Source organism: Hippichthys cyanospilos, chromosome 3 (assembly GCF_059441005.1).
Source record: "Hippichthys cyanospilos isolate Australia breed blue-spotted pipefish chromosome 3, RoL_Hcya_1.0, whole genome shotgun sequence".
In the NCBI taxonomy this organism is placed as follows: domain Eukaryota; kingdom Metazoa; phylum Chordata; class Actinopteri; order Syngnathiformes; family Syngnathidae; genus Hippichthys; species Hippichthys cyanospilos.
The window spans coordinates 904737-928030 of NC_142371.1; the positions used below are offsets into that span (position 1 = coordinate 904737).

General features: G+C 36.3%; 4 protein-coding genes and 1 long non-coding RNA gene across 7 annotated transcripts; 3 read left to right on the forward strand and 2 right to left on the reverse strand.

Annotated features, from left to right (window-relative positions):
- Positions 1 to 65: 65 nt before the first annotated feature.
- LOC148425311 (acyl-coenzyme A thioesterase THEM4-like) lies at positions 66 to 4708 on the reverse strand. The gene is made up of 6 exons (XM_088411875.1): positions 4570 to 4708; positions 4221 to 4410; positions 3946 to 4108; positions 2847 to 2957; positions 2420 to 2544; positions 66 to 2343 (listed from the first exon to the last, which is right to left on the reverse strand). Exons 1-6 carry the CDS (start codon positions 4705 to 4707, stop codon positions 2300 to 2302), a joined length of 771 nt encoding a protein of 256 aa, XP_088268001.1. The 5' UTR covers position 4708; the 3' UTR covers positions 66 to 2299.
- A 2595-nt stretch (positions 4709 to 7303) lies between these two features.
- LOC148425312 (uncharacterized) lies at positions 7304 to 8817 on the reverse strand. Its single transcript, XM_088411876.1, has 4 exons — positions 8450 to 8817; positions 8101 to 8155; positions 7560 to 7677; positions 7304 to 7452 (listed from the first exon to the last, which is right to left on the reverse strand). Exons 1-4 carry the CDS (start codon positions 8744 to 8746, stop codon positions 7422 to 7424), a joined length of 501 nt encoding a protein of 166 aa, XP_088268002.1. The 5' UTR covers positions 8747 to 8817; the 3' UTR covers positions 7304 to 7421.
- A 1918-nt stretch (positions 8818 to 10735) lies between these two features.
- LOC148425313 (uncharacterized) lies at positions 10736 to 15275 on the forward strand. The gene is made up of 4 exons (XM_088410866.1): positions 10736 to 11224; positions 12306 to 12360; positions 13300 to 13414; positions 14915 to 15275. The coding sequence occupies exons 1-4, from the start codon at positions 10931 to 10933 to the stop codon at positions 15069 to 15071; spliced, it is 621 nt and encodes a 206-aa protein (XP_088266992.1). The 5' UTR covers positions 10736 to 10930; the 3' UTR covers positions 15072 to 15275.
- Positions 15276 to 17340: 2065 nt separating this feature from the next.
- Positions 17341 to 18805, forward strand: LOC148425314 (uncharacterized). The gene is made up of 2 exons (XR_015865133.1): positions 17341 to 17387; positions 17597 to 18805. It is a non-coding gene; the product is annotated as an uncharacterized LOC148425314 (long non-coding RNA).
- Positions 18806 to 21258: 2453 nt separating this feature from the next.
- LOC148425315 (prostate-associated microseminoprotein-like) lies at positions 21259 to 22799 on the forward strand. 3 transcript variants are annotated; one of them, XM_088409843.1, is made up of 4 exons: positions 21259 to 21395; positions 21459 to 21570; positions 21921 to 22029; positions 22100 to 22799. In XM_088409843.1, the coding sequence occupies exons 2-4, from the start codon at positions 21468 to 21470 to the stop codon at positions 22272 to 22274; spliced, it is 387 nt and encodes a 128-aa protein (XP_088265969.1). In that variant the 5' UTR covers positions 21259 to 21395; positions 21459 to 21467; the 3' UTR covers positions 22275 to 22799. The 3 variants fall into 3 exon arrangements, with proteins under 3 accessions (XP_088265969.1, XP_088265970.1, XP_088265971.1); XM_088409844.1 differs by having other exon boundaries at positions 21334 to 21395; positions 21456 to 21570; XM_088409845.1 differs by having other exon boundaries at positions 21335 to 21395; positions 21512 to 21570.
- Positions 22800 to 23294: the final 495 nt, after the last annotated feature.

The window sequence follows — 23294 nt, forward strand, 5'->3', positions numbered from 1 at the left end:
TCTGGTGGCAGTGAACCAAACCCTCCAAACATAAAATGCAAAATGTATTTGAAAGGCTAACTAATGGCATATGTATTGCTGCTTAATAAACCCTTTCAACTGTCATTTGAATGCAAACAGTGGAGCAAAACATGTAAACAAATACCAAAAAAGTGCAATAATCATTTTACAGTACAATTGTGTAGAGTTCTATTTTCTTTAAAAAACGTTGTTTCTTTTCTAACACTATTAAACACCATTTCCATTAATAGCGAAAGTTGATTTGAGAAACATTTACAACCTGATGTACAATTGTAGGCAAAGGATGAATAAATCTATTTTAAGGACAGGGGTATCAAACTTGTGGCCCGCGGGCTGAATCCGGACACTGCAAGATGATTCAGTGAAGCATAGAAAAAAAATAGAATCAAACTCATAGCCGCCTCTCTAGAATACTGTAATGCTTCTGTAATTGCTTCTTTTATTGATAGAAAAACTAAAAAAAAAACAGCAAGTACTTTGTCAGACACAACTCATGTTAGTGCTATAATAATTGACTCAGTCCTTCCTTGCAGGCTTCCTCGAGTTTAACAATGAACGTAACAATACGCGAAAATTCTTATTTGAATAAAGTGTTGAACTTTATGGCCAAAATGTGTTTTCAAAATGGACAGATGTGTTAGATCACGGGTGTCAAACTCAAGGCCCGGGGGCCAGAACCGGCCCGCCATATCATTTTATGTGGCCCGACAAATGCTGATTCTATTTCAAGTTTCTAGCTAAACTTGCAGGTTGTCTTAAAAGAAAAAAAAAGAAAATCTGTTCCAGATCTATCTTTTGAACAGTTTTTATCAGTCTCTGATTTCAAAACTAGGTTGGGAAGTAAACAAGCGAATACGGCATTTATTAGACACTTTTTTTCTATTTTTAAGCCCAATTTTCAGGATTTCAGAGAAATTTGGGGTATGTTAAAATTTAAGCAATGACTGTTAAGGATGCTTTTTAGACTATTTTTGGATTTATTCCGGCCCTCTGACAGAAACTATAACTACAATGTGGCCCACGATAAAAATGAGTTTGACACCTCTGTGTTAGATCATTCAAAAAAGTGCATGAGGTGTTCCGGTTCTGGGAAACTATAATGGACTAAATTGACACAACATATACTTTACCAATGTCTAATCTACAACAGCAATGCTGCTCAACCAAAATATTGGAAAAATGTAAGATGAAGTGCAGTTAAACATCATTAAAATGACACCCACATTAGTGTGTCAACATTTTTAATTAATATCATTATGGCAATAAAACTGAGCTTTGTTCTTTATACAAGCACAGTTTTTAACATAATTTTTATCACATCCCATCATTTTAAGAAAACTTCAAACCCATAGCACACTGTAAAAACCAAACCTGGTGACCAATAATATTGTTTCTGTTCTGGCTGACTGTGATAAAGAGTTTTTAACTGAAAAACTTTAACACACTTGACCACGGGTCTTCACCCACATGCACACACACACACACTCACAACCAACCACTAATACGATTGTATTGTAGATAGCAAGGTAGCTTTTCCAACTGCATTTAACTGAGGTTTAAGAAGTGAGGGCCCCTCACACTGACAAACCACACAACTGCAAGTGTGTTTGCCGTGTCAGCATTGTAACTGATAAACACTGCAAAACATCTCAGTGAATTGTGCAATATAAATGGGGTCAGAAAAAAACTAAGAATGGAAACCCCTAATTGTAGCATTCGGTTTGTCTTGGTGTTTTTTTTCCTCCCCGACATTTTGAGAATACACTCTTTCCCCAAATAGTCTTCTTTCTGAAAGTCCAAGTTCATTGGCACATATTAAAAAAAATCAAAATATGTCACATATTTGCAAAAAAATAAAAATAAAATACTATACAGTATTCCATAAAACAGCCAAAAGCAAGTCCTCATTGTGGAACAAAGAGTCCAACTGTCAGGTACAATTTCAAGTTATTAAAACAAACATTCAAAAAAATAATGATATGAGCTGATGTTAGTAAAACATGAGGTAGTTAAATGATAAGACACTGTACATGTACAGTCCTACCTAATTTATATTAACAATCACTCATCCATCCATTTTCGTTAGCGCTCATCCTTGCTAAGGTCACGAGTGAGTTGTAGCCTATCTCGGCTACTTTGCGTAAAATTTGGGGTAAACCCTGGACTGGTCACCACTCAATGCAAATAATAAATACTTAAATAAATTTTAGATATATAATACTGTACCACAAGGCACACATATAAGGCTTTCATTTTTTGAAACACAGATGCTTTCGTGTCACACTCCCAACAAATGGCTGACATTGATAGACAGGAAGAGTGCTAAAAAAACAAAACGGAACAACAGTAAGAAAACAGATCATGCCAGATAAACGTAAATTGCTGGAAATGATGTTACCTGTTGCCTCAGTGTGCAGCTTGGAGCCATCGGCGCTGGTCACTTTACAAGAAATGAATGTTTTTCTGCCTTCCTTGTTATCAAGGGAGGATTCCATCAACACTGTGCTTTCCAGTTGGATGGGGCTTTGAACAAAACATCCATCATCAGTTTATAAATCAGTGGAATTTGAACTAGGGCTAAAACGAGTCCTTGAGTAATTCATAGGTTAAAAAAAAATGCTTGACACATTTTTCTTGCCTGGCATACTCACTATTAGCGTGCATGTCAGCAAAAACACTTTTTATCGAGCCAAATTGCAATTGTTGATTAATTAAATATTCAAAAGCTGCAGGCTTAATTTGCCCTAAATGAAAAAGAGCTTATCACAACAGGGCAACAATTCCACTTGACTACACCATAGAAATAAATGACATGAGAATGTTACCTGCGGTAATTGATGGTGAGATTTGCAGTCATTACTGGTCCAGATAAGAAAGCTGCATGAGCACCTGTGACAGTGTCAATCATAGTGGCGATTGCCCCCCCGTGGACATGTCTGGAAATACATGCGACAGCTTTTCAATGAGTCATAATGTACACGTTTTGTTTTTCACGCTAACAAAACTTTAAGTTTGCAAAAACGTTGCCATTTTCAGGATGTACAGACAAAATTTTACAAGGAAATTGTTGTACTATGAAAAGAAAAAAAAAAGATTTTTGCAAGGTTAAAATATATAGTTGGTGTGTAATATAGTTGCAATATATAACCAGAAAACCATTTGTGAAAATATTACATAAAAAGACACTTTTGAATTTTCCAAGCAAAAATCCCCACACACCTTGTAAACAAAGACAATTTTGAGACTTAAAAAATGTATTTAGAAATATATGAAAAAAGTACTAATACAAGAATAAAAAAGAACAATATTCAAGAACAAAAATTATGTTACCAAGAATAAAATGGTAATATTAGAAGTGGTAATGGGCGAGTACCCATATCAAGTATCAGTATTTGACTGATACTTAAATAAGACTGATCTTATTTCTAGGTACATACTATGGTATCAGCGATGGTCGTGGAGCGGTTTTACAATCACAAAATATAAATTACAAATTAGACAAATAGAAAATTGCCAATTGATTTACTACATTTTAAGGAAAAGGCTATATTGTAATAGATAGATCTTTTTTTAAGATTGTATGTCTTTCATTTTAGGGGGAAATTTTATGCATCCAAAGTACTAGTGGTGTCTGTGTTTGATATCGGCAATGGTGACTACTCGAGTTTAGTAATTACACTCACATTGGTCTGGAAAAAAAGTGCTACTGAACAGTTCTAATTAAAAGAAAATGAAATTTGACATGACTAAAAAAAACAAAATGCACGATTATGACAAATGTGCCACTGTGATATTACAACAAACAAAATTCCACATTTAATGTAGATAAAAAAAGCGAACAAACTGTACATTTAAGGCATTATCACCAAAAAGTTCATCAGATCTCAACATTTCTGCACATGTGCTTGGTTATATCTGACTCACCCTGGCGGGCCCTCCAGCAGGTGTCCCGCCTGGAAAATGCAGACACACCTCTGCTCTTCTTTGTTAATAAAAATGACATACTCAAATGCAGCTCCTGTGGTTTTGATGCTGCGGGTAAAAAGACGATTTTTGGACTGGATGAATTTACTGAGATAGGCTCCACCTGAGATGAGAAAAGAAGTGATGTGATGTAATGTCAGCAGCTTCATGCAAATTCTGGATTGTCGATTTTTTTTTTTGCGACTTGTATGTGTACATATTTGACATCCTTTCACCTTTGGCATACTTGAGGGTGCGATTGTAGCTGGCCACTCTCCTCCAGGGACCCCTTTGTTTCTCTCCTGACTCATTTTCCACCTCACACTGGCTGTTGTAGAAGTCATACATGCGCATCATTTCTGCACTCCACGATGAATTGGGCAGGCTGAAGTCCCGAGGCTTCAGGGGAAAAGAAAATGGGAGTGCCTGGAGCAGAACGACAAAGAAAATCAGTATGCAATTATTTTCTTTGTCAGTAAATTCAATCATTCCATGCATTAAATAAATATACTTATCAATGCACCGAATTTATAACGGTTTTAGAGAGCCCCATTCACCTCGTCTATTCTCGCACATTGTACATACCACCATTGTCCGCACAAAGCTGCTTTTGAATGGCAAGCAGGTAGATGAACGGCAGAGATTAGTTGTCAAGGATGGAGGTGAAGCAAGGCGCTGACAGCCCGTCAAAAGTCGTAACAAGCTCCTCGCCATCTTCAACATGGCAAGGGATAACTGCTATTCAAAAATGTCTGAACTAAGAGAACTTCGGCGTCAAATCGTAGCTAATTAAAAGACTTAGATTTAGCTAAGAATTGCCAAACAATTTACCGCAAACATATTTAGACACGTTGATGTACGGTTATAGTGAAACACTGTAACAGCCTGATGTAATTTGAATGACATTCATAAAACTGGTTCACCCTTGTCAACTTCCGCCATGAGGGAACTGAAGTCTGACGTCACATAGCCCACGTGATTTATACTTGCACTGTAATTGGATGAGAGGGCTTCCATTCGTCACCCGTACGCATGGTAACCAAATTAAACAAAACACGTTTTGCAAGAATAAGTAGTTTTACTTGGCCTTGTTTCTTTTGCATATCCGTTCACACAACTAGTTGACAATGGAAAAGCAAATGTCGATTCTAAAAAAAAATTAAAAAGTAAAATAACTTGACAAATGACAGCCGATGCTATGTGGTCAACGGTGTTAATTAAAGAAAAATAAGTTAAATTAATGAAAAAATACCGATACTAGACTTTTCACATGGCGAATATCACTAGTGCATCTTTGTGTTTTTAATCCTTTTGTTTAGAATAAATGTATGTATTTGTATCTATCATTAATGCTACTGTTTGTTTTTGTACGTCTTGATTTCTGTCTCTGTCGCCCTCATATGAGATAATATTAGTGGAGGCAACCTGCTTCAAAACAATAACAATTAAAACGAGGGAAAACAATTTTGGTCTTGTCGACAAAAACAAAATAACTGACTTATTAAAAAATGTACTCATGAAAATGTGCACACAATTTAACTAGTATCCATCCATCCATCCATCCATCCATTTTCTAGAGCCGCTTATCCCTCACAAGGGTCGCAGGCTTGCTGTGTAATACGCAAAATACACTGTCAATGATTGTAATATGCCTCCATAAAAATATACTAGTTTGTGTTTGAAAGCTAAGATGGCTTAAAATCATTATTTTTACAAATACTAAATAAATTTTAAGTTCAATCAACCTAAATTTGAGTGTTAACACTATGCATATACAAAGTGGTTGTGAAATTATTGTTATATTATTATATATTGAGTGATTGGCATGATAAAGGTAGGTATGATACATTATAAATAGTATAAGCAGTGCTAAGTTGCCAGGCCATTGTTGACAATCGCAAATAAAAAAAGACATTAAGTTTGTGGTTGTTACGAAACGATTCATGCCAACAGCAGTGTTTTGCCAAAATAGTTTCAAAAAAAACATCCATATCTTTTGTTTCAGTAATTAACATTAAACAATCGAAAACATTCACAGTACATCTGTTGTCAATCCTTAAAAATGAGAACAAGGTTGTGTCTTTTGTTTGTCTTCATCTGATGACAAGAACGTAAACCCCTTCAATTCTGAGAACAGCAATAACATTTGTATCACTGGTAGCGCTTATTTTTATTCATCCATCCTGATCAAAGATGAATGCTGCTTACGTCCAATGAAGTGGCCCCCTGTCGTCCAGTCAGGAGTGAGTTCATACTGCTCTCCCCCACACAACCACTTCTGGTAGGAAAAGTTAGTGTGCTCATTTTTCTTGTTGTGCTTCCTTTTTCTTTCATGCTTCTTTTTTGTTTCACACTTTTTTTTTAATTGTTTTTGTGTTTTTTTTTACATGCTCTTTTTTTGTTTGCTTCATTTTTCTTGGTTCCTTTTTCTTTTCATCCTTTTTTCTTGCGTGCTCTTTTTTGTTATCATCTTTTTTCTGGCACACCTCTTTTCATTCCTACTTTATTGTTTTTTCTTGCAATTCTCTTTTCTTTTGTACTTTTTTATGCATTCTTTTTTTGTTGTGTACCTTTTTTCCCTTTGCATAGTTTTTGTTTGTGTTAATTGTTCATTTGTACTTCAGAGCCACCGTAGTTTTAATAAAATTGGTTAAACAATTTAGAGGACATTTCTACTTCCTCAGACATGACATCACGCAAGCTATCGGACTCATTCTGGAGCTGTGATTGGTTTGTAAATCGGCACTACTTTCTGGAATAGACCCGTTTGCATGCCAACCTAAAACAAATATGAATACATGGAAATAACCTAAACACATAATTTGAAATAAAATAATTGTCAATGTAAACAATTATATTTAAATGTGTACTATGTACGATTTGATATGAGATATCTGATGTATTATATTCATATAAAGCCATTTTACTTGACCAAATAAAACCCCAACCTGTATGAATAACTCTTATTTCCTATTAAAAATTCCAATTTAATCACTAATATTTGCCTGACCCCTTAAACATGCGACCTTTTTGTCCATTTTTAGATTTAGATGTTACATTATATATATTTAAAAATAATATACCAGACCTAATACTAACCAAGAAAAAATTACCATAGTGGTTATAGTTTACAGTAGTGTACAGTACAGTAGTGTACTGGTGAACATTTATTTGTGTGGCATGGCACAAACTATCATAATCACTAATGAATTGAGAATAACAGTACAAATTGCAGTCTGGTTAGTCCACGGAGGTTACTTTCAAATTATTAGACAGCAAAATAAACTGTATTTTTTAGGCTTGTTTCTCTCTCTCTCTTTCTCAATTTAATTTGAATACAAAAGTGTAACAAGTATAACCACACAACTGTACAAAATGCAGTCAGGTGTGACTTCTATGCGAGCTCACTGTGAGCAACGGTTGTTTTTGCGTTGTCTTTACTGCGGAGCATCAATACCACACAATCGCCTACAAAACAAGAACAACACAAAGCAAAAAAAGTGAGTATTTGGAAGAAACAAGTTGTGGCTCCTAAGATATTGTCTCTGCTCAGACTAGATGACTTCAGATCTTACCGCATTTCTGCAAAGCTGGGATCAGCAAATATGCAAACAGCTTTGTCTCTATTCAAAATATGTTGTCTAGTAATCTGCATTTCCTCCTCAGCTTTTTTTTTTTCCTCTGAATGAGCAGCTGAAAAAAGAAAGAATAGGAATTAATTTAAAGGGAAAGTGCATAAGATTTAGACCGTTTTTCATTCGGGACAGCAGGAGGTGCTGCAGGCGCTGCATTTACCATTGGCGTATATAACAAACATGACTGCCTCTGAAGAAGTGCCACCTCTCACGTAATATAATTTCATGATAACTAGACCTATGATTATATTTAAAACATACTGTTGGTCATTAAGAACACATTCATTAGCATGTTTTTGAACTGTACAATCATTTAATTTAAATCCTACACACTGTCCCTTTAATGCAATCTTTTGAACAAAAACTACAGAATTTATATCTACTTCATATTACAGCTCATTTCACCAGACTATATGAACTGTATTGATGTGTGGTCAATCTGTGTTTTAGCATTTGGAATAGAATGGAAAACACTACATACCATTGAATTTATTAACAGCTTCTATGGCAGCTTTCTTCTGTCTCTCTGCATCTCCCTACAAAAAAAAACAAACAGTTGAAAAGAAATAGATTTGCAAGACGTTTAAAGTTCTCATGACAAAAAAAGACACATTCGCAGTATAGTGCAGTAAATTCACACGGTAACATTAACAACACTCATAAACACATTACTAAATGAATACCTCTCTTGTCAAGCAAAAGTAAAAAGCATTTATCAAACAGCTAACTTGTATTTGCACTTGCATTAAGCTGTTCAGGTGTACCTAATGAAATGAAAGCTTGATAAGCAGAGAATAATCAGTTCATTCTAATGTGCGCAGTGTCCTTGCCTTTGTTTTACCGCACGCCAGCAAACTTTTTTGATGCTGCTGCTCTGTCTTTTCAGCTGCTGCTTTACGCTTTTTCAGCTCGTCCACCCTGCCCATGACGGTTTCCAGGTTCGTGCTCAGCTCCTTGATTTGGATTTTGATTGAGGTGATGATTTTCTCTCCCTTCTTGGACTCAGCAAGGTGCTCCACCGTGCGGGTTTTTAGATGGCGCAGTTGCAACTCCTGGCGTACAGTTTGGAGGATCATCCCGACCATTACAGCCACGCTGACGAAAGTTAAAATAGTCGCTAACTTCATTTTATTCTCAATCAGTTAGTTCGCTCATGCCAGCCGAATTCACCTAACTGTTAATGGGCGTGTCACAGTATCCATTTCCTCATTGTGACGTCACTCACGTCCTGATTGTTTTACTTTTGCTTGATACTTACCATCTGATTTTGAGAATTTCCAACTGTGTAAGATTACTTATCCTTGCACTAAAACAACAACAAAAAGATTATAGTTAACATGCAATACATTTTATGAATGCTAAAGTATACTGTATATTTTAACCCTAAATGAATCACTTGTCAATTGACAAAAATTTCTAATAACTTGATTATATAGTATACACTTTTTTTCTACACTTTCAAACTTCTCAAACTGGTGTCAACAGCAAAATGTAAACACTACACGAATGTCACCATTGTCAGGAGGGAGGCATGAGTAAATATGCTTCGAAAAACTGGAAAGCCTACACTGTCAAAACTTAATGGCTTCACTGGCTGAATAATACCTGAAATGAAATGAAAAAAGTACGTTTTAAAAAAGGAAGTCTATACTGATTTTTGGGACACCTGTGATGTATGGGTTTCAGTTCACATCAATGAATGAAACTACTAAGTAAAACAAAAAATTCTAGCATATTTTAACTTGTTGATATGTACCTAGCAATATAAATATTTATATTCAGGAGTTTTTTTCATATGTGTCACTGTTCTTGAATGTAAAAAGACAGAAAGGGTGTGTGTGGTATTGACAATTGTTTTGTCTGTATTTTTGTTTCATTATAATAACACACCTTAGTTGTCGTTCCATATTGTTTATTCAACATATTGACACATTGTTTGTCACAATAATATTTGCAAATGATAACAATGACACATGTATTGTTATGGACAGAATTGCCATACCAAAACCACAAATAACTCACTCTATTAATACAGTAGAGAATTTTGAAACAAGCTCTGTAGCAGACAAGGTGCTGTACATGGAGTGAAAAAAAGTTACAAGAACTAAAACAATTTAAAAAATATACACTGTCATGAACCAAGTATTCCCTGTTACTTTTTACTACATGTCAATGATAAATCACTGCTCTAAACATGCTGCATGACTCTCCACTAATGGTGTTAGGATTATGAGGGCGTTATGGAAAAGTTTCTCCCGTGACCCAATGTTTAAACTCTTAAATAAATCTTAAATGGCTTGCAGAAAGGTAACTACAAACAGGTACACATTTACAGGATTATCAAGATATAAAGTGCAACTCAAACCAAAACGTTTCTTTACAATAATGTGTTCTATGTGGCCCCACTTGTTTAAATATTCAGCTTATGAAGGTCAAATGACCAAACCCAAAAAACAGGTTTGCTGTGATTGGACGTTACCTGAGCCCTTTGGTGCTTCAATGTCAATTTGAGTGAACAGCAAATGGCAAAATGTCTGCTGCCTGAGATGAATGAAAATAGGGGGATTTTATCTTTTAATTTAGATTCCACAAAAACAATAGTAATTAGAGTAATATTCTAGTGGAGGGCACACAGGTGGCATAGTCTTTTCCTCATAGCATTTTTCTTATAAGGCCCTCAAAGCATTTTGCACTGACTACACATTTCCCTACTGATAATGCAGCATTAAAGGTGAATGAGGTTTCACGTCTTGCTCAATCTTGCTTTGACATGATTACAATGGTTTGGGATTGAACCCACTACCTCTGGGTTGTGAGATGCCCATACCACTGAACCATGCCACCCCACATACTGTAGTCCAAATTGTAAAGACATTTTTGACTTTGTCTGTTCTTTAATTACATTTTACAAGAAAAACATATGATTACAATATTATACTTCAGAGGGGAAATTTTACTGGATTTCCATGTTCATTTTTTTGTACATTTTTTTGTACATTTCACAAATAAAAAAACGTTTATATATTTAAATGTATAAATAAATTACATGTACATTTTTATTGTTGAAGTCAGGTAAAGGGCGTGTTTTACGGCAGATATGGGCGTGTTTACGGCAGACCTGAACAGCTCGCTGATGTACGTCTCATCCAGGTGCTCCGCCGTTGCGTTTTATTTGGGGTGAAATATTCCTCACAAGTTTGCTCAATTTAACAAACGATAGAGGAACCCAGTGGCTAACAGCGGTGCTATGTCCTCTATTTAGAACGTTTTTTGGCGACCAAACGAGAGATCCCAGGGAGTAAAAAATTAGAATGAAGTTTCAACTGTTGCTGCCTCTGACCATTGCGTTTACCGTGGTCCTGGTGGTGGTCATTAAAAGTCGCAAACAAGAGCACGACAAAGTGGACAAACGGAACAAGTTCGAGCGCATGAAACTGCGGGCTACCAACGACGTGGTAGGAGAATACCAAACGAAAAAAATCTCCATGGAGAACCAAATCGAGAGCGCCGAAAAGGAGATAAAATCTCTGCAGACCGTTGTGGAGTCGTGCGAGCAGAATGCTCAGAAAAAGAAGAAAGAAATGGAAGCTTGCCAAGAAGATGTGGTAAGGAACAATTGCGCGCTATTATTATAATTATTAATTTACAAGATAAGCGCTCTCATATACAGTTCAAAACAGCCTCTTGCCCTCGGGTGTAGGAAAGTGTTCCTCAACCTTTATGGAGGTTAAAAGACGAACACTAAATATGGCAGAGAAAATATGACACTCCAGTGACATCACTAAGAACTGGGCGTCTCTTTAAAATTGATAAAGAAAATTGGTCAGGGGGGTTGCTTTTAAAAGGCCAACAGCAACATTAAAATGAGCTCCAGGAATTTCTGGCAAGTATCATGTTTGGTCACTGCAGTGCTTACACAAAACCATATAAACCAGGAAATTCAACAAGGATTTATTGATTTATTGATTGTAATTTTTGCCATAAGGTTATCATTAGTCAAATGACGGACGAACAAAGGTACATTATTTGTTGTAATTGAATAATTATCTCAGTGTATGAATGAAACGGGGAAAAAGGGGAAATTGATAACAACACACAGACTGGCTTGGCAACTCTCCACTTGTATTCGCTGATGCCCACGTCACTCACCAGGTCACGCCCCGCCTTATAAAACATACCATACATTCTGTATATTCAAAGTCTAATAGACATAGACTGCAGTAGAATGTGCGAACGATGTCCATGTATGGGTTGTAATATTTTCATACAAAACCCACATAATTTTGTGTTAACCTAACCAAATAATGTTTTAATCCAATTTCTCACTTAACAGACTAACCGATATAATACTGAATTCTAAAAATATTCAACAGCTAAACCCATACTGTACATACAAACGAAACAATATCTTTGTGTCTGACCAAACAGATTTATTACCTCACAAACGTATTGCACATATTGCACCAGCTTGGGGTGTGTTTAACTAAAAGTAAAACCTTCCCAGCTGTACAATGTTGAGGCGTGATCATGGCGTGAACGATATTGGCATTTTGACAATGCGTATTTTGTTATTTGTTATCACAGTACAATATTTGTTAAATTGTGGATTGTGCAAGGGTGTCTTTGCCTGTAACGGATTATGATCGTGTGAAATATAGTGTGGACTTCTCCTTTCCTTTGCTGCAGAAAGCCCTGAAGAATGATGTGGCCGGTCAAGAAGAGCAACTCCGTAATCTGCAAGGTAAATATTTTTATGATGGATTGTCTAACAGCCAATTTATAGATTTTCAGCCTCGGGTGATGGCCATTTTGTATACTGGAAAAACAGTGGACCAGTGGCTCAAATTCTTTTCACTAATGCACACCCTGTGAAATATTTTTTTTTCAGTCAAGCACCACCCACATAGCACAAGAAAAAAAAAAGTATTGCACCATCACTGTGTTATTTATTTATGCTTATATCTCTGGGTGTATTTTATTCAGCAACTCCAGAACATAGCCTAAGCAAGATCATCTGTTTTATTTCTGGCTCGCCTGGCGAAAATGTTCATCATTAATGACAATAAAAAATAAACATAATATTTTGCAAAGTCATACAATGTAGCAGAGGTTTAGTTCATGTTTCATTTAATTTTCCCTTAATTTGACAGGATTTGCAAAAACCCTGTAAACCCCTCACATAGCCCCTGAACATCCTTCATGTACCCCTAGTTTGTACTCGCACCCCCATTCAAGAACTGTTGCAATAGACAACGTGCTCATTCAAATTGTAGCTAAGAAGCCCATATAAAAAACAATTCTAAAGGTTTTCTTTACTTAGATTTGGTCCTGCTTTTATTATGAATGTGCTGGGAAAAACTGGTATGCCATGTTGATTGGATGCCATAGTGTGCAAGTTGAATAATGCCCACAACACACTTTTTTCACTTACATGAAAAGCCATCAGGATTGTATATTGCCGCAAACCCGTGCTTTCACATCTCTACAATCGTGCCTCTGGGCAATAAAAATGCTTTCTGTAAAGATGTCAGGTGTTCACGCCCCTACCCTGGCATTTCAGTATACATTTTCAGACAAGCGCTATGCAAGTCCTGTTGTAGATCTGATAACATCTCTGAATACAGAAAGTTTTTGCTGTATTCAGGAACACACGGCTTTAAGTTCCTCATGTGACTTGCAGGTGAAGCAAGTAAGGAGAAGGACTCATGGATTGCCAAACACGAATCACTGAAAAATGAACTACATGCGCCAAGTCCTGTGTGCGCCTTTTTGAAGAAAGAAGTGGATTCCGCAAGGTATTTATTGTTTTGATTTCCTTCACGTATTCTGCATCCCAAGAATGATAATAACGCTATCTCATGTTTCGGTTATAGCTAATGACCTTCGAATGGACTGGTACTTAGTCAATGGATATAATGTGTGTGTTGTTTGCACAGGTATCTGAATCCCTCTGTCTGCACTGATTTAGCAGCCCCAATTGTCTGGTTTATCCACAAAAATGATCATATGATGTGCTAAAGAGGCCTTGGCGTTCCCTTGTCAAATGAAAATTTAACGTCCCTGTGAACTGAAAATAAATGTCTTATAAATTTGACACCACAGCGAAGCATTGTTTACAACCCTGCAAAATTTGAGTGGTTTAAAAATATGTACAGTGAGGCGTTAAACATCACAAAAGTAATGAAACTACGCCCCTCTCAACTGTCCACTTTCAAAAAAAAATCCATTACCTTTCAAATCTAATGCCCACAACATCCCTACATGTTGGAACCGCAAAAATATATTAGTTTCAAATCTCTGGAAGTTGGATATTATCCTATTGGGTCATCACGAGGCTTTCCGCAGCGCTAGCCACCTGCTAGCTTGTAAGCTAACCACGGCATCTCTCACAAGCATCACTTCCTTGCTTGGTGTTGTGGCTGTGTTGGTCCATATATACCAGCGACACTTCAAGGAAAACTGTTTCTTCAAACACAGTGGCACACGTCACCTGGAATGTGGCTCACACTGCGTGACTGATATTTTAACACGTGGCTAGCTATGGCTAGCTATGTACCCACAATAGTTTGCATCCAACATATTCCTATGCCCTGAATAACACAAAATACTGATCAGAGATGTTCTGTAAATTGTGGCATCCAGGAAACACAAATCTATGAAGCTCAAGCATAGCTAGCCAGCTAGCTGAACTACATTGCTGTAGTGGTAGAAATTAGCCAAGTCATTAGAATTCAATAAATGGAAATTGCAAAGCCGCATAAGTTCTTGTAATGGTGGAAACAAACTCATGCCAAGGCAGAAGTGCATCACTCACAGTCATGTGACATTCTCGAACAAATCGAGTCTTTTGAACGTCTCCTCACTGTGAAGCCTGGGACTCGAGCCTTTGTAAAGAGCCGTTCACTCGTGCCACCCCTATCTACCCCTTCACCTCTGGAAAGCGTGTATCACTAATGCCAGTGTTTATTTTATGAGTAAATCATAGCCGTTTTAAAGAACATAACAGAAACAGTCTTTTTGAACTGATCTTTTATAGAAAGGCTTGTGAATGAAAGGTTCCCCTTTGAAGGCCAAGAGTCCCATCACTAGTCACTGGACTCTGTTTCATAAATCAAGAAAACTATAATGGTGAATAACAGTTTAACATTATAATACCACAATTGAGCACCACATAATTCTTAGCAAACATTTTCCGCAATTATCTTTAAATGTGTATGATTTCTTTGGAAACCATTGTTTGAATTCACTCGAAACATTTTAAATTTACAGGAGTACCTTTTTTCTTCCTCTTGTAGGCAATTGTGTAGCAGTAAACCAGAAGAACCAAAAGTTGAGGCACCAAACACAAAGCAGCCGAAGGTAGAGGCCACTCAACCTCAAAAGTCAAAAGCAGAGCCCCCAAAGCCAGAGGAGCCAAAGGCAAAGGCCCCTAAACGAAAAGCAAAGGGTTGAGGACTTTGAACCTATGGTGCCCTGAGGCTTCCAAACAGTGAAGAACCAGTGTATAGGCCTGACACAAAAGGAATGTCTGAAGCTACAACTTTTGCATCAATTTCTACACATTTTGCACTCCTGCTGAAGTTGCCACATTGGATAATGCTGTTCAATTTCAACATGTTATTTATTTTTCGTGGAAAGAATAAAATGGTCTCTCAACATCTGCCTCCATTTATTGTAAAAGTGCATGTTCTCAGCTTATTTAAAAAAAAAGTTTAATCTCTCCTTGTGTGATCTTATACAGACAGATTTTAGTTAACAATCCTGCTGGTAAAGTCTCTTTTTGTAGTCTGACTGACTGGTAGCAGGTGTTTGCTTTGCTTTCACATGTAATTCCTCTGTGTAATATGTTGTATTTGTTATGGTTACAGAGTACTTGTAAAGAGGAGCACTGCATGCACCAAATACAGTGTAAGAGGAAATGATCATGAACTGTCAGTAAAACTCACTGTGAGGCGTTAATACTATGTACAGTACTTATGTGCAAGGAAAAGACAAAAAGAGACAAGCAGTCAGAGAAAATTCTACAAAAATCTATAAATAGAGATTTTAATAATACTATGAACAATTTATACTGACTAAATATTTGCATAAAAAAACATAAAGGCCCCAAGAGTATTTGAAATGTGCAAAGACAAACTAAAACTAATAAAACATTACAACATTTTTATTTGTAACTTCATATGGCTTTTTGTTATTTAACCTTTTGGCCATGTTTGACTTTGCCCCTCCGTGCACTCATCACATGTGTCTGAGTGTGTATTAAAAAGTGGCCTCGGGCTCACAATCAGAGAGGGCTTGTCTTTCTGCCCCAATAGGCTCACAAGGTCAATACAGTAGCGGATACTGAAACGATGGCAGAAGTGGTACCGGAGTTCAACTGGGTATGTTAGTTTGATTTAGTAAACACATCCAGCTGATCAAAGAAAATATATATTTTTTTTAATTTTTGTTTATGCATTGGTGTGTATTGGAATTATTGGCAGTCAAAGACATAATTGTTTCCTAGAAAAACATTAAATGTACCTGAGTTCAATATTTTTGAATATACTGTATAATATCATTGTTTTGTTGTTGTTGCTGTTTTCAAATAAAGGCCCTTCAATGCCTTTCAAGCTCTTTTTACAGTTAAAGTGACTAGGAGTCTCATAATAATTTTGCAATACACTAGAGGGATCTGTGAAATGGCAGCAATTTTGTATTCTTACAATAATTCGTAAAAATATGCTATTATTTCTGAGGATTCAACGAATTTGTGAAAGGTGGTTCTATTGTTGGGTTATATTAAAGGGACAAGTACAATCATAGAGCCATTTTCAGTAATAAAACATTTTGTCCTTAAATTGGATAGCTTAATTTTTCATGTACAATTAATACTTTTAAAAATCGCATTTTGCCACTTGCTGTCAACTAAAAATGACATCAAATGCTCAAGTAACAGCCAATCACAGATTGGCTCGCAAATGTCTCATAGACAAACCCGGAAAACAGGTGAGCTTCGATTGGTCGTTGCCTGTGCCTTGAGTATTGAATTATTTCAGTCGACAGCAAGTGGACATTTTTGTTTTTAAAGATATTAATTTCACATGAAAAGTATTTTGGTTAGTAAATTTCTTCAAGACATATACCGTATATATATATATATATATATATATATATATATATATATATATATATATATATATATATATATATATATATATATATATATATATATGTATATTCAAAAATATTTATTCTGAACAATTGTTTTTGTTTTGTTTATGTGACTGCAAACTTAAATCAAATTATTTATCACAAATTTCTAGCTACAGCTTATTGATACACATTTTTGTATTAATAAGTGGATGGATGGATATTCTTATTGGCTGATGAAAAGTATACTAGTCACGTTTCCAAAGTTCATCCTGTGTGTCCTCCCTACAGGCAACGACTGAAAGTTATTTGATTGGGTAGCTTCTGTCGTTAGTGCATTTGCGCAAGTGTGTGTGGAGGAGAGCGCTCACAGTGGGATGAACATCATGTCTATTGATCAGGCTAATGTGGAGAGGAAAGGCTGCAGGCCTGGATCAATACAAGTCTAATTACATGCAGCAACATTTGTGTGTGAATGTGCGTGTCGCTGACATGAGTGACACCCCCCCCCCTAAAAAAAAAACCTCATAGACCTGGTGTATATAAATACTGTCCCACTCAGGAATTGCTTGCATACACTCATTTTAGCAGTTCATCGACTATGAGTTTTTTCCTCTGTTCTAGCAAGAAATCGTGGTAAGTGTGTTATATTAGCATGCCGATTTTTTTTTCTTTTTTACTGAGCATAGAGAGATTTAGACTCAACCATTTGCTTGTTCACATCCATTACTTGAAACAAGATAAATCCTAGTTGTCCAGCTCCTTGTCCATGTTGCAGCCTAATATTTTACTACAAATGTGATCTTGTCTGTTCTTCGTTCATCTTTAATGTCTTATCTTTTTAGGTCTCCAAATCATTCAGCAGAAGGTTCTGATCAGCTGGACGCTGTGTGATATGTTTGATATTCGGTTGTTCTTGTGCTTTTCCATGTCAACTAAATATCAGACATATTCCTACAGAGCCTAGCAATGGCATCGAGCAAATATAAATTAGGCAAAAGGCCTTGTTCACAGGGCTGCAAACTGGATTTTTTTTTCATATTACTGAAATATGTTTCGAGCCGTCGGCACGGTGGAGGAGTGGCTAGCACGTCCGCTTCATAGTTCTGTGGTCCCTGATTTGCTTCCGGCTCACTGGGAGTTTGCATGTTCTCCGAGTGGCCATGTGTTTTTTTTTCCTCCCACAAGACCCAAAACATGCATGGTAGGTATATTGGACATTCCACTTCAGGGTGTACCCTGCCTACCATCCAAAGATGACTGGGATATGCACCAGCAAGGCAACCACCCTTGTGAGGACAAGCGGTTAAAAAAAAAAAAAAAAATTGAAGGGATAGATAGATATTTCGAGTCAAAATCAAAATAAAGTTGCTTTGGTGCCATTATCAAAATCAGACATCATAACAAAATAGCAGAATGAAAATCTGAGGTATTTTTATGAAGGGTAACACATTTACTCACAAATCAATATGTTAAAAATTCTTTTAAAAAGAGGTTCTTTAATTCTTACAATTTTTTTCCAGTTGCTCTGCCAACTACCATGTGTCATACATGGTTTAATGAAACTAACCAATTTTTGCATGACTAACTGTGTTGTCCACAAAGTATGTAATTCCTATTGAACAATTGCCATAAGTCATGAATTTGCTGTTTGAGTGTCTTAAACGCTCCACAGTCATCTTGCTTTCTGAACCATGTTGCTAACTGGTATCATATGCTTATAACGTAATAACGTTTGACAGAAACGTCCACCCTGTCATTTCTTAGCTCCATCAGCAAGTTCCCATATTTTGTTGTTTGTGTCTGCGTTCCTAAAAGTGGTCAATGTGCATTTCTAACAGCATATTTAATACCTATTACAACTATTCAAACCTAAATTTCTACTTTCAGAAGTGAAATGCGAAGGTCTGAAAAGCGCCTTATACTGTAGCGGCTTTTAAACTAGAAATAACGTAATGGTAGTAGGATAGCGTTATAGGCGGAGAAAGGTGTTGTCTGCTTATTCTGTCAGAATTCACTTGAGTTTCAAATAAACAGAGAATGTAACCATTGAACTTGTTTTCATTTCATTGTGGACTCTCGCCCTTGCGCTTTCTATGAGGCTTTACATCCTGTCCTGAGAGTAAACACACATGTACTTCTAAGTGTTTGTCAAGTGGAATCAAAGAAAAGGCAAGAAAAGAATTCCTTCTTCAATCATTGATGAAGAAGAATGATGCCTTGGTGAGATACGAAAGGCATGAAAATGGAAAGCAATATTTTTTTCCATTAATGTAATAATATTTCACAAACATACAGTTTAAAGTATTACTAATGACTAAACAACTAAAGAGTAAAGTCTTAGTAAATGAAAGTATTCACATTTACATTTATTTTATTCGTTGTATTAATATTTGATATTTTCTAATTTTATCTGCCTATACTGAATAAAGTCTGAGGGCCAGCAGTAACTGATTGTCTTACCAAAGCTTCACATTCTCTAACAGAGTAGAATCCAGCTCCTATTTTTAGTTCTTTAATGACTATATTTTGTATAAAAAGGACTTTTGGTTACCACAAAATGATATAACAGATCATTTGATGATAAAATAGCACAACGATACATCCTCATGGAGTCATTGGCTGGAAAGCTTGGTCTTTGATGCGTGACAAATGAACTACTGTTCTCCAGCACATCATATGAAAATGTAACATGCAACTAGTGTCGCAAGATAAGCTGATAAGTAATGTGACCAGGCATTTTTTTATTATCAGAAAAATCTCAACAGAGCTGGAAAGACAGGTTGGTTGGCATACGGGTGAGTGTTAAGAAAACAGTGTTAATCACAACAGTTTTGTTACAACAATGGCAACCTTTCAACTTCAACCGCCAGCCTGTTGGGCCTGTAAGAAAAGGAGCAGAAGGGATGGTCTCGGAAGAATTCTGTTTATAATAGTAGCCATTCTATGACTTGATGAACAGGAGGGATTTTTTTTTTCCCAGTGGGTGCTTCACTTTATTTAAAGCTCCTTACACATGAATACAATGTCACTTCAAGGATTAAGACCAAAGATCAGGACCAAATACAGTGACGCTGACACATAGTAACCAAACAACAACCTTGTGCCTGGAAAACTCAAGTTTTCAGCTTTGTGTTGTTTATCCGTGGCTTGTTGTACATTCAAAGATAATAAATAAACAACACAATAGATTTTTTTGCTTAAATCACACATCACAACTGCTATATTAATCAAAATACCGTGTTTAGACTAGTGGTGCCACCTCGAATAATCTATCAAAAAAACTTTAGACTTGACTTTTCCTTTCAACACAAATGTATGAGACAACAAGGCGCACATCAAGAGGACACAATTGGAAGACACAAGGGACTAGGTTGACTTAGCATTTCATGACTGTTTCAAACCATGTTTCAAAATATACAGCTCATTTCATTTTGGACATCTTAGGAAAAACACTCATTTCCTCGGTTTCCAAATTTGCAACATAAAAATCACAAATTGAACTGAACAATACAAACCGATAATTTCCACTACTGTATTACAACCTTTTTAGAACATTAAACAACAATCTTTCGCATACAATTTAGAATTTTTTTTTCTTTAAATACAATACAATTGTAGGTTTTTTCCACAAAACAGCAAAACTGCACCACGTCAAAACAAAACCCTTATTTTAATTGCCACTTAAATCCCAACGTTCACCCAGTCATGTAAAACATGCATCAGGCCCGTGTCATTCAAATGACAGTTCATTACGTCCTATCTGATGAAATTGAATTAGACAAATTGAATTAACTGCACATCAGTGAGTTGCATCATGAGTCATATGTGACAATTAACAAACAATTTGAAGTGCACACATGCCTGAACCTGTACAGTTCTCAGCCTTTTAACTGAAATTTGTAATGTCCAGTGAAAAGCAGGCATCTTCAGATTTTGGTGAAATTTCATTCTTGCCTTTTCTAATGATCTTTACCCAGCCAATGCCAGCCAATCACAGGATAAAAATGAAGTGATCATGTCAATTACAGTACATTAGGAAAACATACTATATTTCTTGACATGAAACTGATTTTTTTTTTGAAGAACAAAGAGAGTACGTGAACTCCACACAAGAAGGCCGGTGCCACTGCGATGCTTGTTAATTAAATAGATTAATACTAAAAAAAAAAAAATCCACACAATTTAGAAATACTAGACCACAGCATTAATGGTAAAGAGGTCAAGCATCATATACAACCAGCCACCCGCACGAGCAGTTCCTGTGTAGGAAAGTCGGTGCCCGTATGTTGTCGTGGTAGTGACTCTCACTAAAGGAACCGTCCGCGGGGACAAATGTTACATGAAGGAGTGCACACTATGCTCAGGGGGTAATTCTTGTTAAGCAGCATCATTATAACAACATGAATGTGTGTGTGTGTGTGTGTGTGTGCGTGTGTGTGTGTGTCTGATATCGAATGAGCATTAATGAGTAGGTTGTGGGGGTGGACAAATAGTACCAGAAAAGGGAAATTATTACAGAGATAATGAAGACATAAATAAGAGAGACCATCGTTCTTGTTGGACATTGATGAGGAGACACTTGAAGGGAAGGCAACAAGACGACTAAAGGCCAGTTGTTCTATTGACCAGCTTTAAGTGGAGGTAAGATGGCACAAATGTGTTGTTTTATGTAGGTTTCTTTTAAGTTGTGCTTTCTTGAAGTAGTTTGCAGAGATGGCAACAATACGTACGTTCTTGGTATGTGCGGTCCTCCTCAGTGTTGGCATGTCCTCATTTTCACCTAGTACCAGCGGGGAGTGCTTCTTTAACACTAAAGGTCAGTGGGATGATTTTAGGCTTTTTAACAGCATACTGCAACCAGTTATAGCAAAGCATTTCCTGGTTGTCTTTGCTTTTAGAGCTTACAGTGATTTTACAAGCATATTCTAATATTGTACATGCTTCATAAATGTTACTTTGCATTCCGTCACAGTGTTCAACACAGCAATACCAATAGACCACAAAAGACATTTGTGTAAAATGCATACCATATCCTGTTTATAACAGTGCAAGATCTGGCATTTACAATGTGTAATATTCTAAGTATTTTTTTCCTTGCTATCCTGGATGACTGTCATGGTTCACTGGATACTGCTTGATTATATATGTGCAATAAATTTGTTCCAGGGAGCTGTGAGTACTTGGGTCAGGTGTATAGGGCAGGAGAGCATTGGATCACCGCTGACTGTTACAAGTGTGTCTGCATGGAGCCTTTTGGAGTGGGATGCTGTGATCAGTAAGTAACTTTTTTGCCAACAACTATATTCTTATCTTTGGTTTTGTGTATTTATGTCATTTTCCAACAGGGGCTTCAAGCCTGTGGACTATCCGGCGTGGTGTGACGTCATTCGCAAACCTGACTCTTGCACAAGTGCGGTAGTGATGCGAGCCAATCACAAGCTGCCCTGCTTGTGGGGACGAGGCCGCCTTCGACCTGCTGCAGACCTCCCCTGGAAGTCTGACAATGATCCCATGTTTTGAACCTGAAAACCCACACAAAATAGAATAATATAATTGTATATATGAAAACATTGTAAAATTGTATATTTTATACGATTGTAACATAATATATAACAGTAACAGTTATTATTATGTTATTAACTTACACCACTGAACTTAAGTGTGAACTCCTAACTACTCTAGTACAATAATGCTTTGAGATACAAATGATCCGATTCATGATATTTTTTAGAATCCAAATGTTATTGGCTGATTACTTCCTTTGAGTTGCTGACTTCAACAAGTCACAACAAACAGTGGTTTTCCATATTTCATGAAGATTTTTTTGTTTGTAAAAAGCTGTCAACTGTTTAACGGCACTCCTAGTTGAAGCATTGTTAAATGAAGATAAAACAGCCATCCACTAGTTTTGTGCTAAAGCGCAATGCAAAATGCCATAATCGGACTAATGAATAACAATGATTATATTTTAAGCATCAGGTATTGGAACACAAACTGTGAATCACCATGCATAAACTGACAACATAATAATAATAACAACAAAAATATTCACTTGTTAAAAAAACTACTGTATTAAATGTTCACTGACTCTCTCGTAAAAGTCTTTGACTCTTCGTGATTGTATTTTACTGCCTCCCAGTGGCTGTCAAATATACAAGGAATTTCAATGTCGGTGAATTAACATAAATGTAATTATATCTGTGAAATTTTCTCATTAAATATACTGTAAGTTTAAAAATGTTTGATGAGTCAAGCCAGATACATGTGTTTTGAGTTACAATTGTGGTCATGAACCGAATTAAACTCTATCTCAAGGCACTACTGTATTAATGAGATGTTATATTCTATCCCAACTCCTTATCTTGTTCAATTGTTGTGGATGATTGTCAACGAGGCAGTCATCATCCTAAGATTAAATGCAGTATTATTGACCTTGTGTTCATGGGGTTTTTCTTAAAACAGTCAATTTGAATGTTTTTTTTTTCATTACACCTGCGCACCTTTAATGTAAAAGCATCACAAGTCAATTATTGTAATTTT